Here is a 24,334-nt window from a genome sequence, read left to right on the forward strand (position 1 = left end):
ATTCTGCTTCACCCAGTTATAGTGAATCTAAATCATTGTGTTTGGTGAACGTGTACCTCCTAGAAGAGGTTTGACTTGTCTTGATTTGACGACATTAAGAACGGACTAACTATCGGGACAAACTACTCACAAAGTTGGGACTTGTCTTCACTGTTAAAAACGTGGTTGTTTTCCCTTTGAAATGACTGGCCTCAGTTTCTGGTTGACATTCTCCTACTAAGGACTCTTTAGTATGTTATGATGACACCTAGATACTAAAAGTCACCTTTTGCTCCTTCTCCAGCCTTATTACTAGACCAAGCAGCAGGCTGCTTTGAAACAGTATCCTATCTCCAGCAGCAGCTAAAAGCAGATACCTAAAAGAAATGTGAATAGGGCTGCAATACATGTTAAAATCTTGGATATTCTTCTTGTTTCCACCCCCTACTTTGCAAGGTCTTTCCTAAGATGAAAAAGGTTTTATTTTTTTAAAGACCCTCCACTGCCTTTCTCTTCTAAGACTGGATTGTGTTGACTTTTATTTTGAACTCATTTTGAACCTCTACAACACCCTTGGCAAGGAGTTCCACAGCTTAACTTTATTCTACATCTAGAACCATCTGTGTTTATTTGGAATAACAAGGCATACTAGCCCCAGCTAAAAAGCAGGCCACCAAAATTTTGTGTAAATGCCGTGTCCATTTTACTGCTATGGTATACAGAAGTAACTTCCTTCTACACAGTATTTTCATGCTCATCCATCATGAGGTTGTCTAACCATTTCTTGCTAAAGTCTCCTAACAATTCTGATTGAACTGGCTACTAGATACTTTCAGAAGTAAAGAATTTACGGAATAGAGTCCCCCAAGCTTTAGTTTTAACCTACATTTCAGTTGCTACAGGCATGCTACACCTTCCTTTGCCCATGGTAGATAAGAATGCCAGAAGTTTTCAAATAATCTAAACAATTCATTGTGACTGCTTTTTTTGGTCAATTCCTTACAAATTCTATCACCGGTGATTTTATGTTATTGTTTTATATTTTTATAACTCTGTGTGACGCCTGAAGCACTTAGACCACTGTACTCTGTTCAGTGGTAATTCTATGCCAACAAGTACTCCCAACAGTTAGCTGTTCCTAATCCATTTTATAAATCCTCTATTCATATCATATTGTGTTATTTTAAATGAAAATATAAAGAACTTAATCAAATACATAAATCTCTACTATCGCCCTCAACAGGCTTGTAATGGTCATGAATGATTACATCAGGCTTGTCTGAAAAATTTTGTTTTCCATAAAATCATTTGCACTCTATAAGTTATATTCACTGTTAGCTCTTCAATGACAGGACAATATTTATGCTTCCTGCTGTTTCACTGAAGTTGGATTTCAAGCTATGTGATCAATAGTCACCAATTTGGTTTTTAAGACTAGAACTCATTAGCAGTGTTTTACGACAATGATATATGCCAAATTATCCCAAAATTCACAGCACTGGGAAAAATGTCCTCACCATTAATTCTTATTTGTTTGTAGGGGACAAATTATCCAACTCTACTCATGCCACAATGATTATTCTTAGCAGGTATTGCTTAATATGCTCTTCACTTAATAGACTGGAAAGTACCCTATTGTTCTCACATGACATGATTACATCACTCACTTCTTTGTAAATGCAGAAGAGGAACTGAATTTAAAACTGTCTTGGTTATCATTTGCCACATTAGCATTTCCATCCATTGAAGGGTCTGTAACACAACTGGTATTTATTTATTCTTAACACATTGAGTTATATATATTTTTGCTATAATGCTTTCATCCATTTTTCTTTGCCTTGACAGTCTTAGCTGTCTTTATAATTTTTAACACTTGACAATTCCTCATTTTATAACTATTTCCTACTTCTGACCACACACTTCTGTTTTGTTTATTTTCAAATGCTCTTTTTACTGGTGAGCAGATTGGTTCTTAGAATTTTTCACAAAGATTTTTAAGTTGTGAAATTGTGGGATTTTGGCCAATTGAATCTCAAAGACATACAACTTTTCATTCACTTTTTTTCCCCCAATAATTTTACTCCTTGGTTCTCTTAACTCTGAGATTTTAAACCTTTTCAATTCACCAGTAGAATAAAGCAAGCAAGTATTGGTTGAGTCCATTCTCTGTTAATCAATACCGAACAAAATTAGGTCATGATTCTTGGTTTCTAGGCAACCACTTACTTCCAATTCATTTACTTAATTTGTCTCTATCTATTCTAATGAGGTCTAAAATAGATCGACTGCTGTTTGGGACTGCATCTTTAGTATCATATAAACTTTTTACACAGGCCAGTGATGATTAGCTATACAGGATTTCTGGCACATGCCCCACAAATTGAACTTCCCCAAAAACTTCTTTCCTTCCACCATGAGAATCTAATATTTAAAATATATTAATGAAGAAAATAGTGGTGAAAAAAAAAATTAATCTCCAGATGTCAGGAAGAAGTCAAGTTCTCAAGTAACAAGCCAGTGCATAGTCTCATATTCTTTGGCTTGCAAGTAAGAACAGAAATTTATTCCTAGAAAAGCATGTCTTGTTTCTAATTCATAAAACAATGAAAAACATTTAAACAGCCTTTTACAAATCACTATACAACAAGTTAGTCTTCTTCTTGTTATCTGCCTCTTACATCCACTTCAACCCTTCTATGACTATTGTCAAAACATCATTCTCCAATCTCATCCTTCCATCTAACTGCTTTCCTTCCTTTTTCACTGACTTGGGTACTACATAACCAGCTGATATTTAGCCTCTCTAACCCCTATCAGTAGATCACTTATCATGCAAACAGCTCTTATGCTTCCAGAAAACTGCTCCAGGAATCTCCATTTAACTCAACTACCTTGTACTACCTCCAAAGGTATTTGGATATAATTTCATTTTTTCAGAGAGAAGTATAATAACTAATAGCCACCACATCTCACAGAGCAAAGTTTAAACCTCTTACTCAGACTGTTTTTGTAATTTATGTAAAAATTACCATGTGACTTGCAGGCAATCCAGAATGCTGGACCTCTGTCAGACAAGTAGGCAGTAGCAGCTGCTGAGGCCATCACTTAGCCATCTTGTAACCCAGCCACATGCTCAAACCATTCTTCTACAATGAAGCAACAGAAACTGAAAGCCATTGCCTGTTATCCACTTGCTCAGTGGGTAATAGGCACTTTCTCCTGAGTCTCTGATACTACCCTTTCCTGAGAAGCCTTTGTTGCGAAGCCAAAGTCCAATCTGAATTTCTAATACAAGTAAATAATAATCCTTAACACAGTGAAATTTTAAGAAGATACGATACTAACTTTAAAAGCCATCTGTTTGTTACAGACAAAAACTACAAATTACTTCCTCATTTATTATAGTGAATACTTAGAGTTGGGTTGGAATAAACTTGGACTTTCATGGTTTTGAAATTTAATTCAGGGGAAGCCTAGGAAGCTCTAGAATAGGCTAGGCTTTGTCAGATACCTATGACATGATTTGGCATGATTTCATATTTGTGATTGTTTCTGGCAATGTCAAGGTCATCAACTCATGTTTGCAAAGCAGAAGCATTCCCTGTTTTATTGGGGTTCCCCATTTCACAGTCTTAGAATAGTGTCAGAGAAAGTTTTTCCTATACAAAGTTTTCTACCTGCTATAGACAGGTGCAGAAACAGAAACCAGGTTACTTTTCCATTCCAACATCAGGTATTTAGAATAAAAACGTGAACATCAATTTTATAGAATCATAGAGCAAGTTTTAGTTGGAAGAAAAAAAGGCATTTAATCCAACCCCAATTTAATTCAGAGGGCTCCAGGAAGCCAATGTAAAACTTAGCAGACAAGTTTGATATGTTACCACATTAAGATTTTCATAAGCATATCAGAACATAGCCATTAGTCTTCTGTGTTGAGTGTAGTGTTAGCCATAGGTTGATCTGACTTAATTACTGCCTGATGAAGGAACTGGCTTCTACAAAAACAAATTACAGTAAATCTTACTCTTTGGGAACAGATATAGAACATAACACTTTCATTTGTGGTTACAATATGGTTTAGTTTTTTCCTCCCTACACACATGGATATCCATTTGCTGCTAACATAACTGTACAATCATGCAGGCATTTCCACACACGAGTAATAGCAGACATTCTCCTGCACTTCAGTATCTTGGCTATTCAACACTGTACAACACACAAGCACACATACTAAAGAGTAAGAAAATTAAAAAGTCAATTAAATTGTCATAATTACCATCAGTACTGTTCTAAATCTAACTTTCAAATCACATGACTTTTTATCACCATGTATTTTTGGCTGTAATTACTGTTACAATTATCTACCTTGATCCAAGACTGCTGATTTATGCAGAGAAAGGTCTCCCTCATGTGGAAATCTGCCTACCAACTGTAAAATGAAAACAGTGTCTTTTTCGTAATAAAGGTTCTATTGCTTAGATTTGCAGATTCATTTGGAGAAAGTATCACTTAGTATGTTTTTTACAATGTTTTCATTCTTTGGAGCTATCATTACAGAGTGAAAGAAAAAAAATATATTAATAAGACAGGATCACCAGAATTTTAAACATGTATAAAAAGATGGCAAAATACTGTAAGCAAAAGAATGTAAGCGAAATCAACCTAGGCAAAATTGATAAGTTTTGGGATAATCTTGTATCCACCAGTTTTCTCAGCTTTCCATTCTGGCCGTACTGATCACTGTTCAAGATGTTCTCATACATGTGATGGATGCATTGGCTTTTCATGGGCCAGCAGGACTGTGGCCTAAAATTGTAACTGACTATAACAGTTAGATTTGACTTAATTGTGTGGTCTGGTCAGACTATAGAGTTAATCTGTTTTGGCTAAAAATAGTTATGATTCCTCACATCTAACTGGTGCAGTTCGAAGGCAAGTCCATTCAGATTTTCTATTCCAGAAGCTAATTAAACTGATTTTTAACTCCCTAGTTTCAATGCTTTAAAAGAAAAAAGGGCAAAAATTAAAGTTTCTCACTTTGAGAAACACTCACAAATTCTGAGAACAATCCCAATTTTAGTTTTTTCCTCCTAAAACAAATTGACAGCTTTGACCCAAAGTGAATTACATGCTTTCTTTTGCTGAAACAAGTCTTTTGAGTTGACCAGGCACATCTTCTTGTCTCATTGTTGAACAATAACTATAGACTCCTACCATGTTTACAACTGTGGTTTAAATGTGTAAAATGTATTAGCTAGGAAATAAAAATTAGAAGCTGTTTATGTCATGCCGTAATAGTAAAACCACAGTAAGATATGATACCTAAGACAAGAAAAGTGCACTTGGATTAGCTGCTTTATTTGGAAGGTGTAGAGTTGGCTTGTAAGACTACTTTTTCCTGATTTTGCAGAAAAACTGCAGAATAATTCCTTGATTACTTTCACACTCTCCCAGCTGAAATAATGAAATCTATTGCACTTTTTTGTAGCATCTCTTGCATGCCACACTGGAAAGGAACAGGAAAACTTTGAATTGGCTTTTATCATTCCCATCAAGGATATCTTATTTCCTTCCTTCCTATTTGTATCTCAAAATACTTAAGAAGCCAACTGAAGCCATTATAATTGCTCAAGTACAATATTTCAATGCCTATGTTGATATAATTTGGAAAATAAAGACCTGATTTGTGGTTATCAACAGAAAGAGTGTTGGAATAACTGAAAAAGTCACTGATTTTGGCTGATTTTTTCCTTTTTAGTTATACTTTTAAGTATATAAATGGTACAAAAATTTAACCTGCATCAGAATTAGGTCAAAAAGTACCACACAAACATCTCTGCTGTAAAGGTATCTGGGGCAGGTTGTCAGTCTTGAAACTTGTCAGGCAGTTGGACTGAATCCAAACAATGACAAAATCAAATACACATCCTATCCATCAGAGACACTGGTGAACCATCAATACAAAAGAGAATAGAGAATAAGAATGAATCTGCTTCCTTTATTGCTGGTTATATTCTTTTTATCCCCTTCAGTTTTAAAATTAATTCACAAGGCATAATTTAAATGTGTCTCTTAAAAGAAAAACATAGCATTAACTCCTCATATTGATCAGTATTAATTAATATTATTTCATAAAAAAATTTAAAAATTACCATCCAATTTCCTCAGATTTTGCACATCTCAGATCTTCTTTCCCTGATGTTGAATTTTGTAGTCCCATGAAGTTTTGTTTTAAAAGTCACATTTTTATTTATACAATTTCAAAAATCATCAAAAAATGACTTAGTTTCCCTAGAGTGATACATAATTAAAATGTGAAATACACTGACATTTCCAGCTGATTCCATACTTTATGCCATTACCAAAGAATCATAGCTTCACTGAACACGTAATCCCTTACACAATAGGAAAGCTCTCTGGCTTGGTTTACGCTCCAAGAAATTTTGTAGCATATCCATTCCATCCAAAGATCCTCCAGGTTTCAAAATAAGGTTTCTGTATTTCATCCCGGCCTGACAGAAAGCAAAGCAGAATGTTAGTACTTCTTATCTTGCCCACTGCCCCCTTTTCTGTATTTGCTACATATTTAAAAATCTATTCATGATAAAACAACTTTCCTCCTTCCAGATTTTCCTAATACCAAATTAGGATATACCAGGACATGTCACAAGTATAATTTAGATCTAGTGGAAGAACTCAAGAGAGCAGAAATTTGACCAGTTCTAATGAAATTGTTTTTCTTGTGGCTTTACACTGGTTTTGAAGCTATAATCACAACTTGTCTGAAGACATTCTATAAAGCATAACAAAAACACAACATCCTTAAAATCTTCAGTGAAGGATTACCCCGTGACTGATAGGCAGGAAAAGGGAACCCAACATCCTTTCTCTAACTGATGATTTCTCTTTCTTTAATCTTTGTTTGGGTAACACAGAAGATACTTCAAAGATAAGACAACCCGTAGCATTGTGGAATGGCATGGCACTCACATTCTTGTAATATACACAGTTGTACACTAGTGCTGGCAGCTGAATCAAGAACACAGTTAAGAAGATCAGGAAACCCAAAATGACAGAACTCACCTATCTCATCTGCAGCACCTCCACTGAAGTCTAATACTATAATCTCTGAAAAACATTGCTAGAATTGGCAGGGCTACTAACCACATCACTAATTATCCTTTTCTCTGCCGGAGGCAGAAGAGGCTGGAGAATTACTCTAGGGAAAAAAGACCCAGTAAATCTAGAACCTGCAAATGATTTGGACTTCAAAATGGACCTGGGATTTAAAGTGAAGATGAAACAACTTTCACATTACTCTGTATTGTGACAGAGGAAGCTCGAAGCTCAAAATAAATTCAGTTTTCTAAATAGTAACCACATAAAAGGACCATATAGTTCAGGTACACAGAATGTAATGGAAATTTAAAAGAATCAGAGCACCACTATAATACAGGTTTCACAGCAGATGAATATGCATCTGCTCTTGCAATGGAGGAATGTTTTTTCATTCAGAGGAAGGCATTAGACAATATCTCAAAAGTATTACAGTATTAAATATATGGTGATGTAAGAATTGCATTAAAATTCAAGTTCTCTTGGAAATTTTAAGATGGTTTTCTTAGTTACTTTTACACATTTTTTTGTTCTTGATCTGAACTCAACAGGTACAGTATAGTACTTGAGACATTATACTTAGGGGTCGTGATGGCAATAAATGTGGTTTCAGAGACAAAGTGCAACAGAAGAGTTTATAAAAAAGTATTCACCACCTACTTTTGGATTCATTATTCCTTCTTGCTTAAAGCAGCTATGAAAGATATCCATAGAAAAAACTTCACTCCACAGGTATCCGTAGTATTGACCATCATAACCACCTGCCAAATGTCCAAAAGTAGCCGGCATGTTTGTTCCTTGAAAAGCAGATTAACATCAAGTTATTGAAATAAAATTCAGTTATTTCTCTGATGCATACAGTACTTCAACAATAAATTAATAAGGAATTTATGTCAACTACTTTGAAACTTTTAGCATAAAGGGTCTGAGTATGCCTCAAATTATTGAACACAGTCTGTTGATAACAAAGGAAACTCAATTTCCCCTTTTAGGCTACTTGTACATCCAATGGAGATGTGACAGAACCTCTAAAGTGGAATTCACGTCATGTCGCTCTAAAATACATCCTGCAAAAGGTTAAGTTACATATTTAACTTCAGAATCTTCCTTTAGAAGAGGTCATTAAGATCATCCTAAATTTAAAAATAATTTTTTCAGCTTTATAAAGTAGATTATTCCATGAACAGCCCTGTATTTTTTATTCTGAGCATTACTGAGAAAGAAAGGCATGTTAAATTGAACCATTTGGGCATGCTGCATAAAAGCTTCATACTTACATACCTGGGGTGGCAGGAATTCCTAGAGTCTCCATACAATATTTAGCATATTCATCTGCTGGGTCAACAGACAGCTTTGTATGCAGTGCCTGGTCAACTTTGCTCAAAACAATCTGACGGAGGGTTAGAAGGCCTAATCGGGTAAAAACATTTAATTAACCAGCATCAAAATAGACGGAGTTTGATTTTCATCTTTCCTTCAAAGATCTCAACATGCATACTAAATTATTAGAAATTTTGAGTTATATAATTTCCATCTGAATCACTCCCCTTACAAAGAGTTGGGAAGCATAGTTTTAATAAAGGATTATCATGCTAAGCCCCCTCTTTTGATTATTACTTTCCTCATAGATCTAAACTAAAATAAAGCAGATATTTTAAAAGCAAATTTTAATTTAAGCTGTTTTTAAGAAGCTACAAGATATGAACCTTTACTCAGACAAAATCCTTATGGAGCTAGAGTCTGTGCAAGCCACAAGGACAAAGACTTCTTGTTCGGGATAGGAAAGCAGTACGAAATAAACAGGAGTAGCTTAAGGACGAACTGGCAACATAAATGGGAAGATCTGATTACAAGAATAAAGAGGTGAGAGTGACAGAATAATAATGATGTGATAGGTAATGACGTGTGATTACAGTCTCAGTCTGGAGAGATGTATAAGGTCTACAACAATGCTGTCTGGGATATGTTATGTCTGTTCAGTAAATTTGCAAGTAACTTTCATATCTGTTAAGTGTTGCATGCAAATCAAATGTAGACAATACATGTAGCTATACTGTGTCTTGCACAGTGCCTGTTCTGGACCACATTTAAGATTAAAAAAACATAAAAGCCACACCTGACTACATGAGACTACCTGACTACACCAGACTACTCTCCTCCACCTACTACACACACCACCAGTTTTAAATAAAAAAACTTATAGGTTAAAATTTACATGGATAGGAAGGATATTTTAGTTCTGGAGGTGGACTGGAAAATCACAGCTGCTGTTGTCCTGTAAAGAATTCTACCTGTAATCATCATGGCCTTTTTTAGTGGGGTTCCCACACAAATAAACACAAAAAGACAGTGGTAAGTGTACACACAGAAGAAATTTAATAGGCTTCTCATGTTTGTCAGCTTTTTAAATTACATACTTTTATACATGTACTTTGGGGAGAAAACACAGATATACCTGTATTAGCAAGTCTAGAAGCAGCAAGTTTCTCCAGGAGAGTGTCTCCAACATGGGTTGCATCTTTATAATGTCTTGACATCTGTTGTAGTGGCTCTTTTTCCCACACCCAGTTTTCAAACATTTGTGAAGGTACCTCCACAAAGTCTGTTTCCACATTAGTTCCACTAAACCTTGCAAAATCAGTCTAGGAAAAACAAAAATGCATTTAATTAAATTAAAATAGAAGCCAAGATTTTTAGCAGAATATAATATTTCAGATGTCAAAATTTCAGTTTAAATCACAGGAAAAGGAATTATTTTAACACAACAACAACAACAACAACAACAATAATAATAATACTACAATTTAAAGAAAGGAGGTAAAAAAATCAGACATAAGACTATTATCAAGGGGTAAAGTACTCAGCAGTTATATAGTGAATTATCTACTAGTACAGAACAGTACTCCAATTTGTATTATTGATTTTTACCTTTAAGGTTGTGACAGCAATACAAATGTTTTCATGCTGTCCTGTGACAATGATATAATTTGTAAATTATCATAGATTTTTGTTGTATTACTCCAAAGTAAAATAATAAACTCCAACTATGCACTTTAAAACGTTTATTGTATTGTAGTCTACCCCACTGACTCACAGACTTTACTTAACTTATTCTATTAAGCTTTGCCCTATTTGTCATCATTTGCAATATATGTGGTTAACATACAGAACAACCTTTTTAGCCAGTAATTGATAGACTGACATAAATAAATCCTAGCAACCTTATCCATGAAATGTTTTCAAATCTGACACTTTGATAAAAGAATCTTTCTTCTGAAAGCAAAACAGACCAGAACTTTTTTTAATTTTAGTATCAGCAATAACTTCATGTTTAAGAAGCTCCTCCAATACCAATTTTGAAGAAAAGTTTGTACAGTTAAGAATCTTCACTAAAATCCAAATATTTCTAAGAAGACAGTTGTTCAAGTACACAGAAATTATTTAATTTCATAGAATCATAGCATCATAAAGGTTGGAAAATACTTCTAAGATTATCAAGTACAACCACCAAACCAGCATCACCACCCTGTTCAACATTAAGCTGTTAACCTATGTCCTCAGGTACCATATTCACACATTTTTTGAATCAATCCACCATTTCCCTGGGCAAACCATTTCAAAGATTTACAAGTCTTTCAGAGAAAAAAAAATTTACTAATATCCAATCTAAACCTTTCCAGGTGCAACTTCAGCCATTTCCTCTTGTCCTGTCCTTGATTGCCTGGGTGAAGAAGCTGGCCCCCACCTGGCTACAGACTCTTTTCAGGCAGCTGTAAAAAGCAATAAGGTCCCCGAGTCTCCTTTTCTCCAGGATAAACATGCAGAGCTACCTCAGCCACTCCTGACAAGACTTGTGCTCCAGACCCTTCCCCAGCTCTGTTGCCCTTCTCTGGACTCACTCCAGGACCTCAGTGTCCTTCCTTACCTGCAGGCCCAGAGCCTGGCACGGGATTTGGGGTGTGGCCTCAGCAGTGCCCAGCACAGGGGGACAATCCCTGCCCTGGCCCTGCTGGCCACAGCATTGCTGATCCAGGCCAGGATGCCATTGGCCTTCTTGGCCCCCTGGGCACAGCCTGGCTCATGTCCAGCTGCTGTCACCAGCACCCCCAGCTCCTTTCCAGCCACTCTGCCCCAGCCTGTGGAGCTGCCTGGGGCTGTTGTGACCCAAGGGCAGGACCCAGCACTGGGCCTTGTTGAACCTCTCACCATTGGCCTCAGCCATGATCCAGCCTGCCCAGATCCCTCTGCAGAGCCTTCCTATCATCACTCCACCCTTGTCTTGTAATAAGTCTATCTTCTCTTGCCAGCCCAATTCTATTTTCGTTCTCATCAACGTACTAACAAAACATTTTAAGCGCTAAAAGAAAAAGAATTCTCTGTTGTCCTCTCTAAGAGCGGTTGATATTCTTACAGTCCATCCTCTGCTGGGAAATAGATCCTGACAGGATTACGGGCTTTTAAACTTAGTTTCTCGCAGCATTACCAAAAAAAATATGTATAATACAGGACATAACCTTGAACTGACTTCTGTGTCACATGCATGCATCTTCCTCTTATGTCTTCAGAAGAACAATACAAAAGGAGTAAAACTTCCCTCTACTCTTGCAGGCAGCACAAATCCATAGTTGGAGGATGGCCCTTTTTACTGTCCTTGCTGAATAGCAGCTCTGAAGAAAAGCTAGGAAGCACCAGCTTCAGGGAAGAAATAATGATAGAAGTGGCTAGAGCAAAAAGCAAGTGGCCTTCAGATATCTTCATTTACCCATACCCAAGTGCACTACACTACCAAAACCATCAAGGCATTTGGTACAAGTTACTTCAAGAGCACTCCCTGAACACCAGCAAATTCCATCCCTGCCCTGATCTCACTCTCCAACAGTATAACTCAGTTTTCCAGTATATTACATAATCAGACCTTTACCAGTAGCTCACAATCCTTCCCAGTCTCCTCCTTGCGTAGCATTTAACTGCAAAATCCTAACATGCTTAAATAAATCATCATATGAAAGAAGACAGTGCTTTGTACACACGAATTCCAGAGGACAGGATGTTTTTCTGCAGGACTAGCAAGTTTGCACACATGCAAATAGCTATTCACATACAATACAAGAGAAGTGAGCATGGCAGCTGGGCACACAGAAGACACCAGAGCAGTGTGAGAGACAAATGGAAAGCAGGCCTCTGATCTGTGTGCAATTCCAGAGCAACTCAAGTACATATGCATTGGAATTGTTGGCTTTGGCTGTTGTGAAAGAGCTCCAAAACACTGAGGCACATCCTCAGTGGCAGTCAAAATGTTGTCAGTTTTTACTGTTTTATACCAATGCCAAATGTGTTACACTTCTATATTGCCTAGGTTTTATTACTCAGTTTTTGATATCAGAAACACCTATCAAAGGGTTGATAAAATAATAATTATATTTCTACCTTTAAGATGATTAAAAAATATCTAAGCAATTATTAACTCTGGATTTCTGTGATGACGTTATTCTTTATTCTGCAGTCCCAGTCTCTAGGATCATGATCAAGAATTAAAATCTAATATAGGTAAATTTTCCTTGACTTTATTATTTTGTATTTGTTTATACAGAAGATGAAGGAAATGCAACAGAAAATCTGATTTTGTAATTAACTATGTGAATTTTTTGGTGTGTGAATACTGATTCTCATATCTTTCTGAAATACAGAATTTTCATTAGGTGAATAATAAATGTATCATCTGGCAGTATCAATTTTCATTGTAAGTAAAATTGAAAACAGAAATTTTAAAACTTTATTGGTACCTTGATGGAAAATCTGAAACTACCTTCAGTTCTTTCTTGTCACTGCAATAAACCTAACCTGTCAGGTAGCAAAAAATAAAATAGCTTAGGTGAGACCTGTTTTATGCTTGTGATGTCAAGAGAGATAGGTCTCAACAGTACTAGATGCCAAAATGCTGCAGGTCAACTAGCTTCAGAAATTATTTTCATTCCTAGGTATAGCAGCATTGTTTTGTTTCTAATACCTGGTTTCTAATGTCATACATCTCACAAGACTAGAAGTAATAAAAAGACGTCTGAACAAAGCCATGACTGAACATCTTCATTGTACCTGTACCTGTGATGAATCGACTCCTGCATAATGCAAATGCAAAAGTACATGTTCCTACCAAAACGTTTTTCATAAAAAGGTGTATTTATTGCTTCAGTTTTAAATAAATATTAAAATTAAAACCAACCTGACCCTTCAAAAAAATAACCAGAACTCTACATAGGTGCTTTACTAAAACTAGAAACCATCAAAACAGAACTATACCTTGCTTTGAGGCAGTTGAGAAAGAAGTCTTACACTGGAGTAGAAACATCACTAACCTGTGCACATATCTGATGCATTACGTGACCAAATTCATGGAAGTAAGTCTTTACTTCATCGTGTCGCAGCAACGATGGTCGATCTGACACTGGCTTTGTGAAGTTGGTGACCAGAGCAGCTACAGACATCAATCTGCTGCCGTCAGAGAGAAGACAGCCGGGTTGTAGACCAAAGCAGGCTGCATGCCCATACTTTCCCTCTCTGCGTAAGAAAATACATCAGATACTATCTTCAAACCACAAGCCTGCTCACCAGAATGGTGAAGCCTGTTCAAGAACAGGGACAATCAGTCAGTTTCTCTACACAAAGTTTTACACAAAAATGTACATATTTTCATGACTTCTAAGACTCAACAACTTAAGAGCATAAGGGGAAAAAAGCCCCTTCTACTCTCACACTGAAATCACAACATTTCAAGATTTCCAGCAGCATTTAAAAGAACCTGTTTTTAACTGAAAAGCTGAAAGTATATATACTTCAGATGCCAGTTGTGTTTTAAACTGCTACTGCAACAGGAAGAACTAGGTTCTGTTCACTGATGCAATTTTTTTTATTACAGGAGGTAAAAGAATACAGTAAACAGCATTTTCACTGTGATGCAAGAGTTTAAAGAAAAATGATTTTGAAAATTTTGCCCTAAACTATTCAGTTAACTACTCAGATTAAGTCGGAGGAGTCTTATTGACACATTCCCTCAGCAATTCCCATGATATACATAAAGGTGGAAGCAGGTAAACAGGTGAAGGAGATAGGTATGTTACCCTAAAAAGAAAAATTTATTTACTACTATATGTATTGAGTAGCCTAATTTTCTTAGGCCAGAAAACATTAAATCAACTTACATTAAAAAGGACGTCAGCAAATTTATCACATGATAAATACTAATCTAAAAAACCCTACACCAAAGCAAAAAAAAAAAAGTAGTGACAGGTAGCCAAAAAGGACTAGTCCAGAATAAATCCTGTCAAACCAGTTGAGTCTCCTAATCTTTGACAAAACACAGATGATACTGTAAATAGCTACAAAGACAGCTGGAGAGCTACAGAGATCAACCTGGAAGTAAATCTGAATGTGTGCTCAACACCAACCTATTATCTATTTGATTCAGCAGTCTGGACAACAGGGTAGAAAATACACATAAAGTTTAAAGGGGAACTAGGAGAAACTAGGAACCTTAGCAGACAGAAATATAATTGATCTGAGCAACAAACTGCTGTGACACTTAAAAAGAAATTTTACCTCCAGTTTAGAAAACTAAAACCCAGTAGTAAGCTAGGAAGGAGAAAAGTTCATAAATGCAAAAAATTATGGACAACTGACTAGAGAGCAATACTACCAAAAATATGAATGAAGTAACAATGCTTCATAAAAATGAATTTAAGGAAGAAATATGGAAGTACTTTAAAAAAAAAGTGTAAAAAATCTGAATACAGTCCAGAGGACAACTTAATGAACACAATATTAGTCTTGTCAGTGGAACAAATATTTACTTCCAAATGCATTAAATTTTAATTAAACAAGCAGCAACCCATTAAGATATATTCCATTTTAAACACGCAAGCAAAACACTAAGTCATTACCTGGGGTAAAGATCCAAATAGAACTGCCCTAGCATTTCTCCTGTTGATTTATCCTTTACTGTATAAAGAGTAACAGTGTCGTGCCAAACGTGCGCACTTTCTATTTGCTCAAATTCAAGTCCCAGCAGCTTCTGGTAAATATTCAGTAAGCCTTCTGTAACAGCTTCAATTGGGAAGTATTCCTTCAGTTTCTCCTGATCTATGGAGTACTTCAGCTCTTCAGTTTTGCTCATATAATAATGAAGATCCCATGCATTGATTCTTCCATCATAATCAAAGTTTCTTTCTTTACACTCCTCCTTCTTCAGTTCTAGAATGAATTGTCTTTCTTCCTCAGCCAAAGGCTTTAGCTTTTTACTCAAATCATCTGAAAGAAATATTGGCTTAGAGTCAATTTCCATGTTCCATATTCCTATAAAATGCACTCGACACTTCAAGCACATACTTCAGAAGTGGGTGTTTCCCATTCATTCACCAACAACAAGCAACATCTGCATTCTTGTCCTAAATGCTATAAATGATACAGTAGATTCCATGTAGGCCAAAGAGTGGTGTGAAGGGTTTAGTTGAATTTAGACTTTTTTCAAGTCATCATAAATGAAAAGTAACACTAAATACTTATGTTTGAACACTTTGATTTTATGTCATGTAATCTCAGTATTCCTCATACATTTCTTCAGCAACAGCCAAAGACTAGAACTATTGATAGTTACTGGAAGGAAGTGCAACACAAAATGCAATACTTCTAGCTAAAATTCAATAAAAGATCCAAGAGACCCAAGAATTCTTGCCTATATGATGTCTGGATTCTACACTAGCAAAGTTTCTATTGATAGAAGTTTCTATAGATATTGAAGTCTATGGTTCAAATTATTTCCAATACACTTTCTTTTTTTTGGCAGCAAACATACTGAATATAAAATACTTAAGCTTACTGACACTTCCATACAGTACATTCTGAACTTATTCTCTTGTAAATATTTCTCGTTTATCAGAAAATTTTTCTTCATTAAGAATTCACAGTAATGTTAATTGTTGGTATCTACAGTGTAAAATTTGGGAATTGCCACTTCTGTCTCTAGGAAGGCTGTAACACACTAAATGCATTTGCATGATTGAAATATTGTTTGCAGCTTGTACTGTGCTAAATTCAGAATATGTCATAGGAGAGAATGCTCTTCTTCCTAGATGTAAGATCAGCTTATGAACATTTGATTTAAAACATGATTAGATAGGAACAAAGTAGAGCAAAACACAATATCATGCTGGTAGCTGAGGATATATCAAAAGAACCAAATAAAAAGTGACAATTAATTTGATGCATGTTCTCTCTCTGTGAGAATTACCATGACACATGGTATGCTAACTTATGTGTGTCAGCTTCAAAATAAATGAAAAAACACAGTATTACAATAATATAATGGACAAAGAAAGTCTAAAATACTTCAACTACACTTAAAACCCCTAACATGTAATAATAAATCAAAACAAAGTATTTGTTAATTGTCAAGTATACTGAAAACTGGTATTGCCAAATATGGATCTGATCTGATGGATGAGCATTTCAGGAGAAATGCAACAGAATTATGGGTTTAGAAAGAGGAGCATTAGAACCTCTTTACTGAAGCATAAACACCCCGATACCAGCAAACATACCTCATTTTTGTGCTAATTTCTTTGGGGGGGGGTTACTTGTATGATACATCAATATAAAGGAACACATATTCAATGGAGCTACCAGAGAGCAGAGGTTAACTCTACATCCAAGAGTCCACTGACAATGACAGGAGGACTCTGAGTTCATTCATAAACCACTGTGTTTAAAATTTTCAAGATACCTCTATTTTCAGATAAAATTCCATTACAGGGCTTTTGAATTCCAGATTTAATCCTTCACTCCAGATATAATTTTTAAATTCAGCTCATGGAAGTTGCAACATGTCATACAGTAAAGTTTTATACTTAATGCAGCTGTACCAGAAACAGACACCAAGGCTACTGATTCGCAAAAAATTGGGAATGAAAAGAAGCAGTTCTGATGCAGCCTCTTGAACTGATAAAATTGCTTAAGCTGCACATTTTACTCTGGTTCTAAATTAGGGTAACTGCATTTTGGGGCAGAGAAAGGTTTAATCACTTGTTTACACTGGCTGTCACAAAAAACTTGTGACAATCAATATAAGCAAGTGATTAAACCTTAATATTCTCACAATTTGCCTTGTGCTTCCTGATTTGGAACAACTTCATTTGTATAGCTATAATCTAAAAAATGCATATGCCAGAACAGAGGCAGCAGAGCTCCTTTTCTGGCTAAATGTCATGGGTGCTGTGACCCAATTATGTATTTAAATTCATCTTGGCTGAGGGGACATATTATTTTGAAATCAAAACTTACTACATTACTACATTAAATATATTACATTACTACATTAAATATGCAAGTACTACATTACTACATTAAATATACAAGTATTGCTTATAAATGTGAACAAACCTAAGAAGGTTGCTACGTTATCTGTGCTCTTGGCAGTGTTTACCTCCAGGACAAAGTTGGCATGTGTGTTATAACCAAGAAGCTCTGCTACTTTTGCCCTTAGTGGAAGTAACTGCTGCAGAATTTTTGTGTTCTCCTAAAAGAAAAAGTAGGCACATTTGTAAAATGAAATCAGAAAACACATGTTAACAAACAATTATCTCAATAATATCTGTAATCCTAAGAAATAGAAAATATTTCAAATTAAACACTTTCAGATTAAAATATAATATAACCTAAGATTCTTGGAATACTTCTTCTTGATGTTTGCAGGTAGCTGGTTTTCCTAGTCGACCTGATTCATTACTCTCCTTATTATTACAACTTATCTTTTTTATTTGATCAAAATATACACCATTTTCTTTCAGGTTGTGAAGAGCTTATTTCCTTTATCAACCATTTACATATGAAAGACAATAAGGAAATTGCTGGCAGCAGACTTAATTGCTTGTTAGTGATGAAGACAGATCGCTAATTATTGTGCCAACATCCAAAGCTGGTTTGCAAATTTTCCTCTTTTGCCACTCTAACAACAGTAGTCAGAGAAAGATCTGAAACAGAAAACCCCAGAACTTGACTTAAATGTCTTAAAGAATTCTCAAGAACCTGAAAACATAACTACGTAAACCTCCAGCTCTGGAAAAGTGAGATTTGTTGGGGGAAAAAAAATTAAACACCAGATTCAAAGACTGCCACATAGTTTTATCAAGAAATCTCTTTATGTGTGTTGACTTGCAAAGTGTTTAGTTCCTGATGCCATTTTATCTTGTACTCATCACATTTCCAAGCATTTCAAGCATAAAATCTCAACTCTGTTATTGCTCTCTAATGCATGGTTGGTACAATTGTCTGAATGACATATCCTCTATCTTTCAATGCTTTTAAAATTTTGTACCTGTCTAGTTGTGCACATATGCAATCTGTTGATTTCACATTTGATCATCTGTATTTATAACTAAAATCTGTGCTTAAATAACTCCTCTCTATTCTGAAAAATCTCAAAGGACTACAGAAGTCACAATCAGACATCCTTTACTGTGAGGATAGTGTCCATAGGCATCTACAGAACACTGCAGGGAAATTTCACAGAAGATCCCACTTCTTTTAACAGAACCACTTGAACATTAAGATATGCACACAGAGACAGGCTTCTAAGGTCGCAGAAGGATATCAGAATAAATTGGAGCAAGGCACTGGTAAAGAACATACTGGTAAGTTTTGATTTCAAAATACTCCACAATGTGCAAAGCTCAAACCTAACATTTGAATGTCTAGCTCAATTTTTCAACTCTGTCACTGCACTGTAGAACAGCCAGTACACAACATACCTCTTTGCATCTTGAGTTAAAGGCAGATTCCATTTTTCTCCTGGTTTCTGAAACACAGCACTTCTTCATAACAGGAAAATAGTGGGGATACTTTAAGGTAACTTTATATTTGTCTTTCTCAGGCTTCTCTAAACTGTTAATAAAGTCATCAGGAAGGCCATCTATAGAACACAATTAAATAAACAATATTTACCAAAATTATCTACTCCCCCATTTTTGTGAGACTGTTGCCATTTGTTTTGCTGCAATCCACCTTGAGATCAGAAATTTCCACAGAAATATGCCCCCTTTTCTACAATTTACTAAAACTTTTTCACATTCCACCACGCAAAGCAAAATTTGGAAACACTTGAGAGCAAACGAGAAAAACATGTAAGGCCACTAGATAAAAAATGAATACCATTAAAAAAAAAAATCTCTGTTATTAGAGCACATTTTATGTGATGCCTTTAGATAATGAATCCCCAAATTCTCTGTCACATGAAATCTCTAGCTTTGTTTAAATTACTGAATTAGTTAAACTTTATTACAGGACTAAAAAAGCTTTTCCAATAATTACACAAGTGATTGTTTGATGATAACTGAGAAAAGGAACAGAGTACAGTCATGCTAAATGAAATAGGACCTTGATGCAAGGCAAAGACCTCAGGAAGCACAAATGTATGAAGACACCAGGAACACCTGTAAAAGATAACTCTGAATTGATTCTGGAGAAAGACTAAAAAGGAAACAGAAAAGACTGAGAAACAGTCAGAATTTCACTTGATCTAACCATCATGCATGGGGCAAAAATCAATTACTCCAGTAAAACTGGAAGGTTGAAAAAACAGAAAAAGCAAACTCTACTCACCAAGTTCTTCCTTAGAAAATACAAGAAATGTGTTTTCCTCATTCAGGTTTTTGTTAAAGTCTATACATAGCTCATTCATTTTTTTCTTCATTGTCTTTATTTCCTGTATTGGGTATAAACTGAACTTAGTGGAAAAACAAAAATCAAAGCTGGCAATTTTTATCTTCCACACGAATAATATTTCATTTTTTTCAGATAGGCTCTCTACTAATCAACAGTAAATACCAGGACTGAGCAAATAACACATTGCAGGTAGCATCACACTTCACACTCTGTCAGTGTTCCCTTTATGTTTCTTTCAGTCCTGAGCAATATTGTGACCAAGGGCTATCCCTTCAACATTTTAAACTCAGCTTAGAGAGGACTAAAGAGATTAAACAGATTCACTAAACAGTTTCATGTGCCAAAATTAAATTTTTTTTTTATTTGAACAGCTAAATTACAATTTTATGTGTAAAAATATCCACTGAGATCAATGAGAATGAAGGGAGTTAAAAAGCATGCAACCTACTCAAAAACACTGTTTTGGAATTGTACAGGTATGGTATGACAGAAAGCATACTGCTCTCACAAGAAAAAGCCATTCTAAAACCTGTTGTAAAACCCTGATAGTCCTACTTCTGAAACATTTTCTAATATATCTCACAGCAAGTTTCTACATGTTATTGTCAAGTTCAAATAAACATAGTAGTTACAAGTAAGAGAATGCACACCAAATAAAAATCTAAATGTATTTCAACTATTGTTCCCTGAGGAATTTCAAAACACCTTTAGAGGCATCAGTTATATGAAAATACACATCAAACTACTCTCATTAGAAGAAGGATGTGGATGAAGATTGATTATTTTCTACAAAGGGTTAAGTCTATTCAACAGTCAGAAATAAAGGTCACAATATAGTCAGAAATATCACTCAGAATTTGAAGAGCACTATGCTGGCATCTGTAGAATCCCACAAGATAAGAGCTGGTGTGTTTGTCTCAGACACCAACAGCAGGGTGGCTGTGGTGCAAACCAAGGACTTCAGGTAACAACAGCCAAGGACTGCTGGCAATAACATGCTGTGAGAAAGAACAAGATGTGACTGGACAAGGGGCCACAGGGAGGTAGGACAGCACTCCTCTGGGACAAAGGTCTTTGGTCTATCTCCTGGAGATAAGCACAGCTCAGCACAGCACAAACAGAGAAATGGGGTGGAGAAGCAGGCACAGACTCTATGGGGAGAACAAGACCACCAAAGACCCAAAGCCCTCTGACTCATTTCCAGCACAGTGTAAAGAACAGACTGTGCATGACAACTAATTTACATAGAAAGTGCAAAACTTTTCTCCAGGGCAAGAAAAGCTTGTCTATAAAACAGCACCCCCATCCAGGCCCAGTCAGTGCCCCTAGGACTCTGGACACCTAGGCAGCTCTATTGATGCTGGAGGCATGAATCTCACTCCCTTTTTTCTTTCTCTCTTCCCCTCTTCAATTAATTTATATCACTGTCTTTTCCCCTTCACTCTATCCCTTTTATCCAAAACCCACTCCTATGTGCTTATGCTAGGTCAGGGACTAACATGCCAATTTCCATACCATGTATATAATTTACAAATCAAAGTTTGTAAGCTTTTGCAGACCCTTTGATTTTGTTGTTCCTTTCAACCACAAGCACCTGTATGAATGAAGTGCTCCCTTGCCATTAAGGGTGGGATGCCACAGCATTTCAGATACTGACAATTTTACTTCCTGATTGTCTGACAATTGCTTTCTAAGCCAGTTCTCCCTTAATGAAGAAAAATTCACAGAGCAGGTTGTTTTCTCCTCTAAGCTACTTTGATTTTTTTTCAGGTCTAAAATCTTAGACACATTTTACAATATCAGTTAACTGAAACTAGTGTAGCTGTGTGTTTGCAACAGTTATACATACTTTTGAATAGAAGCGCAGACTCACTAGTAGCCTTTTTGAGAGTTATCTTCCCTAGGAATCTATTCCTACAATCATAATATATAATACAATTTTTTCAGCTAGGCTTCATTTAGTCTCAAGACTATGAAGTCATGCAGACCACCTCTGTCTACTGTATATCATGGATGTTTATCAAATTAGTTTAAAAACCTTCAAGTGATTGAAATTTAAAGGATGCAAGTATCTGGAAGTAAGAAGAGTTAAGATTAGAGCAGTAATTCAGCAGATCCAAAAGCATGACCTTCAAATATATGCTTAGTACACCTAACTAACCATAAACTTATCCTTGCAACAGTTGGTAATGTTTGCTTTATAAAAAAATAGTCCATATTTACTTTCTGCACTTCTTTAGGAAGATGGAGTCCGTTTCTTCTCCCCATTTGCACAGATTTCTCTAGATATCGCTTTGTTTCAGGCTTTACATTTTCAAGATCACAGGTTTGCTGAAATGACAGTATAGGATAATTGAATTTATAATATTCAAGCATTAGAGGGGTTTCAACAGAGTTGTACTTGAGAACACAGTCATATTAAAAAAGGGAACATCCTGGATTTTAATGGGAAGAACTTCACCAAAACACAATAATATTCTTATATTAATATAGAATGTTTTAAAAATAATAGTCTTTCCAAGTGTCTCAGAACATTTCCATGCTGTCATAATCACAAGCCCTTTCAGTTTACAGTACAGTGCACTTAAGCTTCTCCTGTAGAGATAGCTTTCATTTACATAGTCGAGGAAAATCAGTGCTATAACACTGTACCCTAAAAGTCTGAGGGATTGAAAAAAAACCCCAAAAGATTAGACGTGTCACTTTGGGACATCAGAAGGCATAAAATTTGAGCACATTTGTTTTCTCCAAAACCAGGCTTCAGTGACAAAAATAAAACAGTGTCACAGAAAATTCTGAGTTGGAAGGGACCAACAAGGACCATCATCTTGTAAGTACTACACACATGAAATTTTGGAACTCTCAGAACTTTTAGAATTGTCATGGTTGAGGATTTTATATACCATTTCATAGATGTTTTGGAGAACCTTGCTAATTTATTCCAGGAAGAAACCTTCAGACAGAGCAAGAAACAAAACCTACTTAAAATTCCACAAACAAAACCTGAAGCAGCTCTTTACATCAGGCTCTCCTGAAGGCATGTGGGTGGAGCAGACTGGCAACATTCTTAAGCATGCCTCTACTAGTCAGCATGAGCACATGTTAGGCGTTACAAAATTTCAAATTATAGTTTCACTACCAAATTCACCTTCATTCCAAGTTTCAAAACTCAAATTACAAGTTTTTCAAAGAATAAAATACGGAGCATATTCAAAACCCTAATTTTATGAAGAAATTTTCCCCTCTAATGTGTGGGGGAAATAAAGTGACTATATTATTTTAACATTTTCTTGAATTAAATGTAAAAACCTCAATCATTTTCCTCCACCAACAGCTCTTAAATTAAGCATAATTTAGAAGGAGTACTGTTGTTAATTTAGAAAACTTTAGTTCCCATTAAGGGGAGCTAAAGCATTCTGCAAGTCACTGAGGTCAAGCAGATTTGCTCATCTCTTAGTATGCTGTGTTATAAATAACACAGGAGTGTGAGGGCCCTCATTCTCCTCACCCCAATATAATCTGGCCCCCTGAAAGATCATGAAAATAAATTAATCTACCTGAATTATTAAATCACCAGTGAGGCCATGAAAAGTCTGATTTAATCCAATTGTTTACTGCTTTTTTGAATTGGTGAAATAATTTCAGCCGAAATCTGAATTCTGTTTGTGGAAGTTCTTTATTCATGTTCTTGGAGCCTGACTTTTAAACAGAGAGTTTCTAACAGGAGAAGGTGTTAGAAATTTAGCAAAAATGTACAATAATTTTATGATTTGGAAATACAAATATTTGACTAGTCTGGCACTACTGGAAATTTCATGTTTACTTGAGAGCAAAACTCTTATTAGTTTAACAGTTATTAGAAGTGGATATATACTCAGAAGTTGCCTCTCTGGCAAACTAATGCTAAAACATGCTTGCATGCTGCAGTTAAGAAAAAATTCTAAAAAACTTAAACAGAGACTTAGGCAAAACTTCTAACTGTTACAAAGGTCAAAGACTGCTGCAAGGGAAAATGAAATAAGAAAACACCAAATGAGGAAAAAAAAATAAGAGAGTAATAGTAGTGAGTAACAGAAATCAGTTTTCACTACCTACTGTCAGATAGTCCTGTAAATTAAAAATAGATACATACACAGACATGTTAAGGTTAGTCCTCAGAGTATCTGTGCATTCTCTAGTGGAGGGTGGGGAAAATCACTGTAGACACCACATAAAAACCAAGCCATTTAATTACTAGCAACAGAGCAGGGGAAGAAGAAAAAACCAACATAAAATACAGAAGGGAAAAAATCAACACGAGGCACCATCTGCCAACACACAACAGAACATACTCAGAATGGGGTTATTATATACTTCCACGAATATGTAACAAGAATATCCAGCTTGAGGAGAACACTTGAAAGTTTCCCTGGAAAACACAGCAAAAGAAGGCAATGGTAATGGAAGGCAATTTAGTATGGTTCTGCAAGTATTATTCTAATTCCCACTCAAGCCTGAAAAAACCAAAATGGTGACTCCAAGAAACAGG

The 24,334-nt window shown here is 35.7% G+C and overlaps 1 protein-coding gene across 3 annotated transcripts in view; it reads right to left on the minus strand.

Annotated features, from left to right (window-relative positions):
- The window catches only part of NLN (neurolysin), a 56,198-nt gene that overhangs the window by 17,058 nt on the left and 14,806 nt on the right, over positions 1–24,334 (minus strand). The window contains exons 4-13 of one of the 3 annotated variants that reach the window (XM_058043413.1): positions 22,030–22,137; positions 19,744–19,846; positions 18,894–19,054; positions 17,527–17,662; positions 15,033–15,399; positions 13,452–13,653; positions 9,554–9,740; positions 8,380–8,508; positions 7,759–7,895; positions 6,383–6,494 (exon numbers count right to left, since the gene is read on the minus strand). In XM_058043413.1, coding sequence (XP_057899396.1) covers positions 6,383–6,494; positions 7,759–7,895; positions 8,380–8,508; positions 9,554–9,740; positions 13,452–13,653; positions 15,033–15,399; positions 17,527–17,662; positions 18,894–19,054; positions 19,744–19,846; positions 22,030–22,137 — 1,642 coding nt within the window. Of the gene's footprint in view, positions 1–3,768; positions 6,495–7,758; positions 7,896–8,379; positions 8,509–9,553; positions 9,741–13,451; positions 13,654–15,032; positions 15,400–17,526; positions 17,663–18,893; positions 19,055–19,743; positions 19,847–22,029; positions 22,138–24,334 lie in introns of those variants that run through there. The other 2 variants (XM_058043412.1, XM_058043415.1) reach the window with 2 other exon arrangements.

Source organism: Melospiza georgiana, chromosome Z (genome assembly GCF_028018845.1).
Source record: "Melospiza georgiana isolate bMelGeo1 chromosome Z, bMelGeo1.pri, whole genome shotgun sequence".
Taxonomy (NCBI): Eukaryota; Metazoa; Chordata; class Aves; order Passeriformes; family Passerellidae; genus Melospiza; species Melospiza georgiana.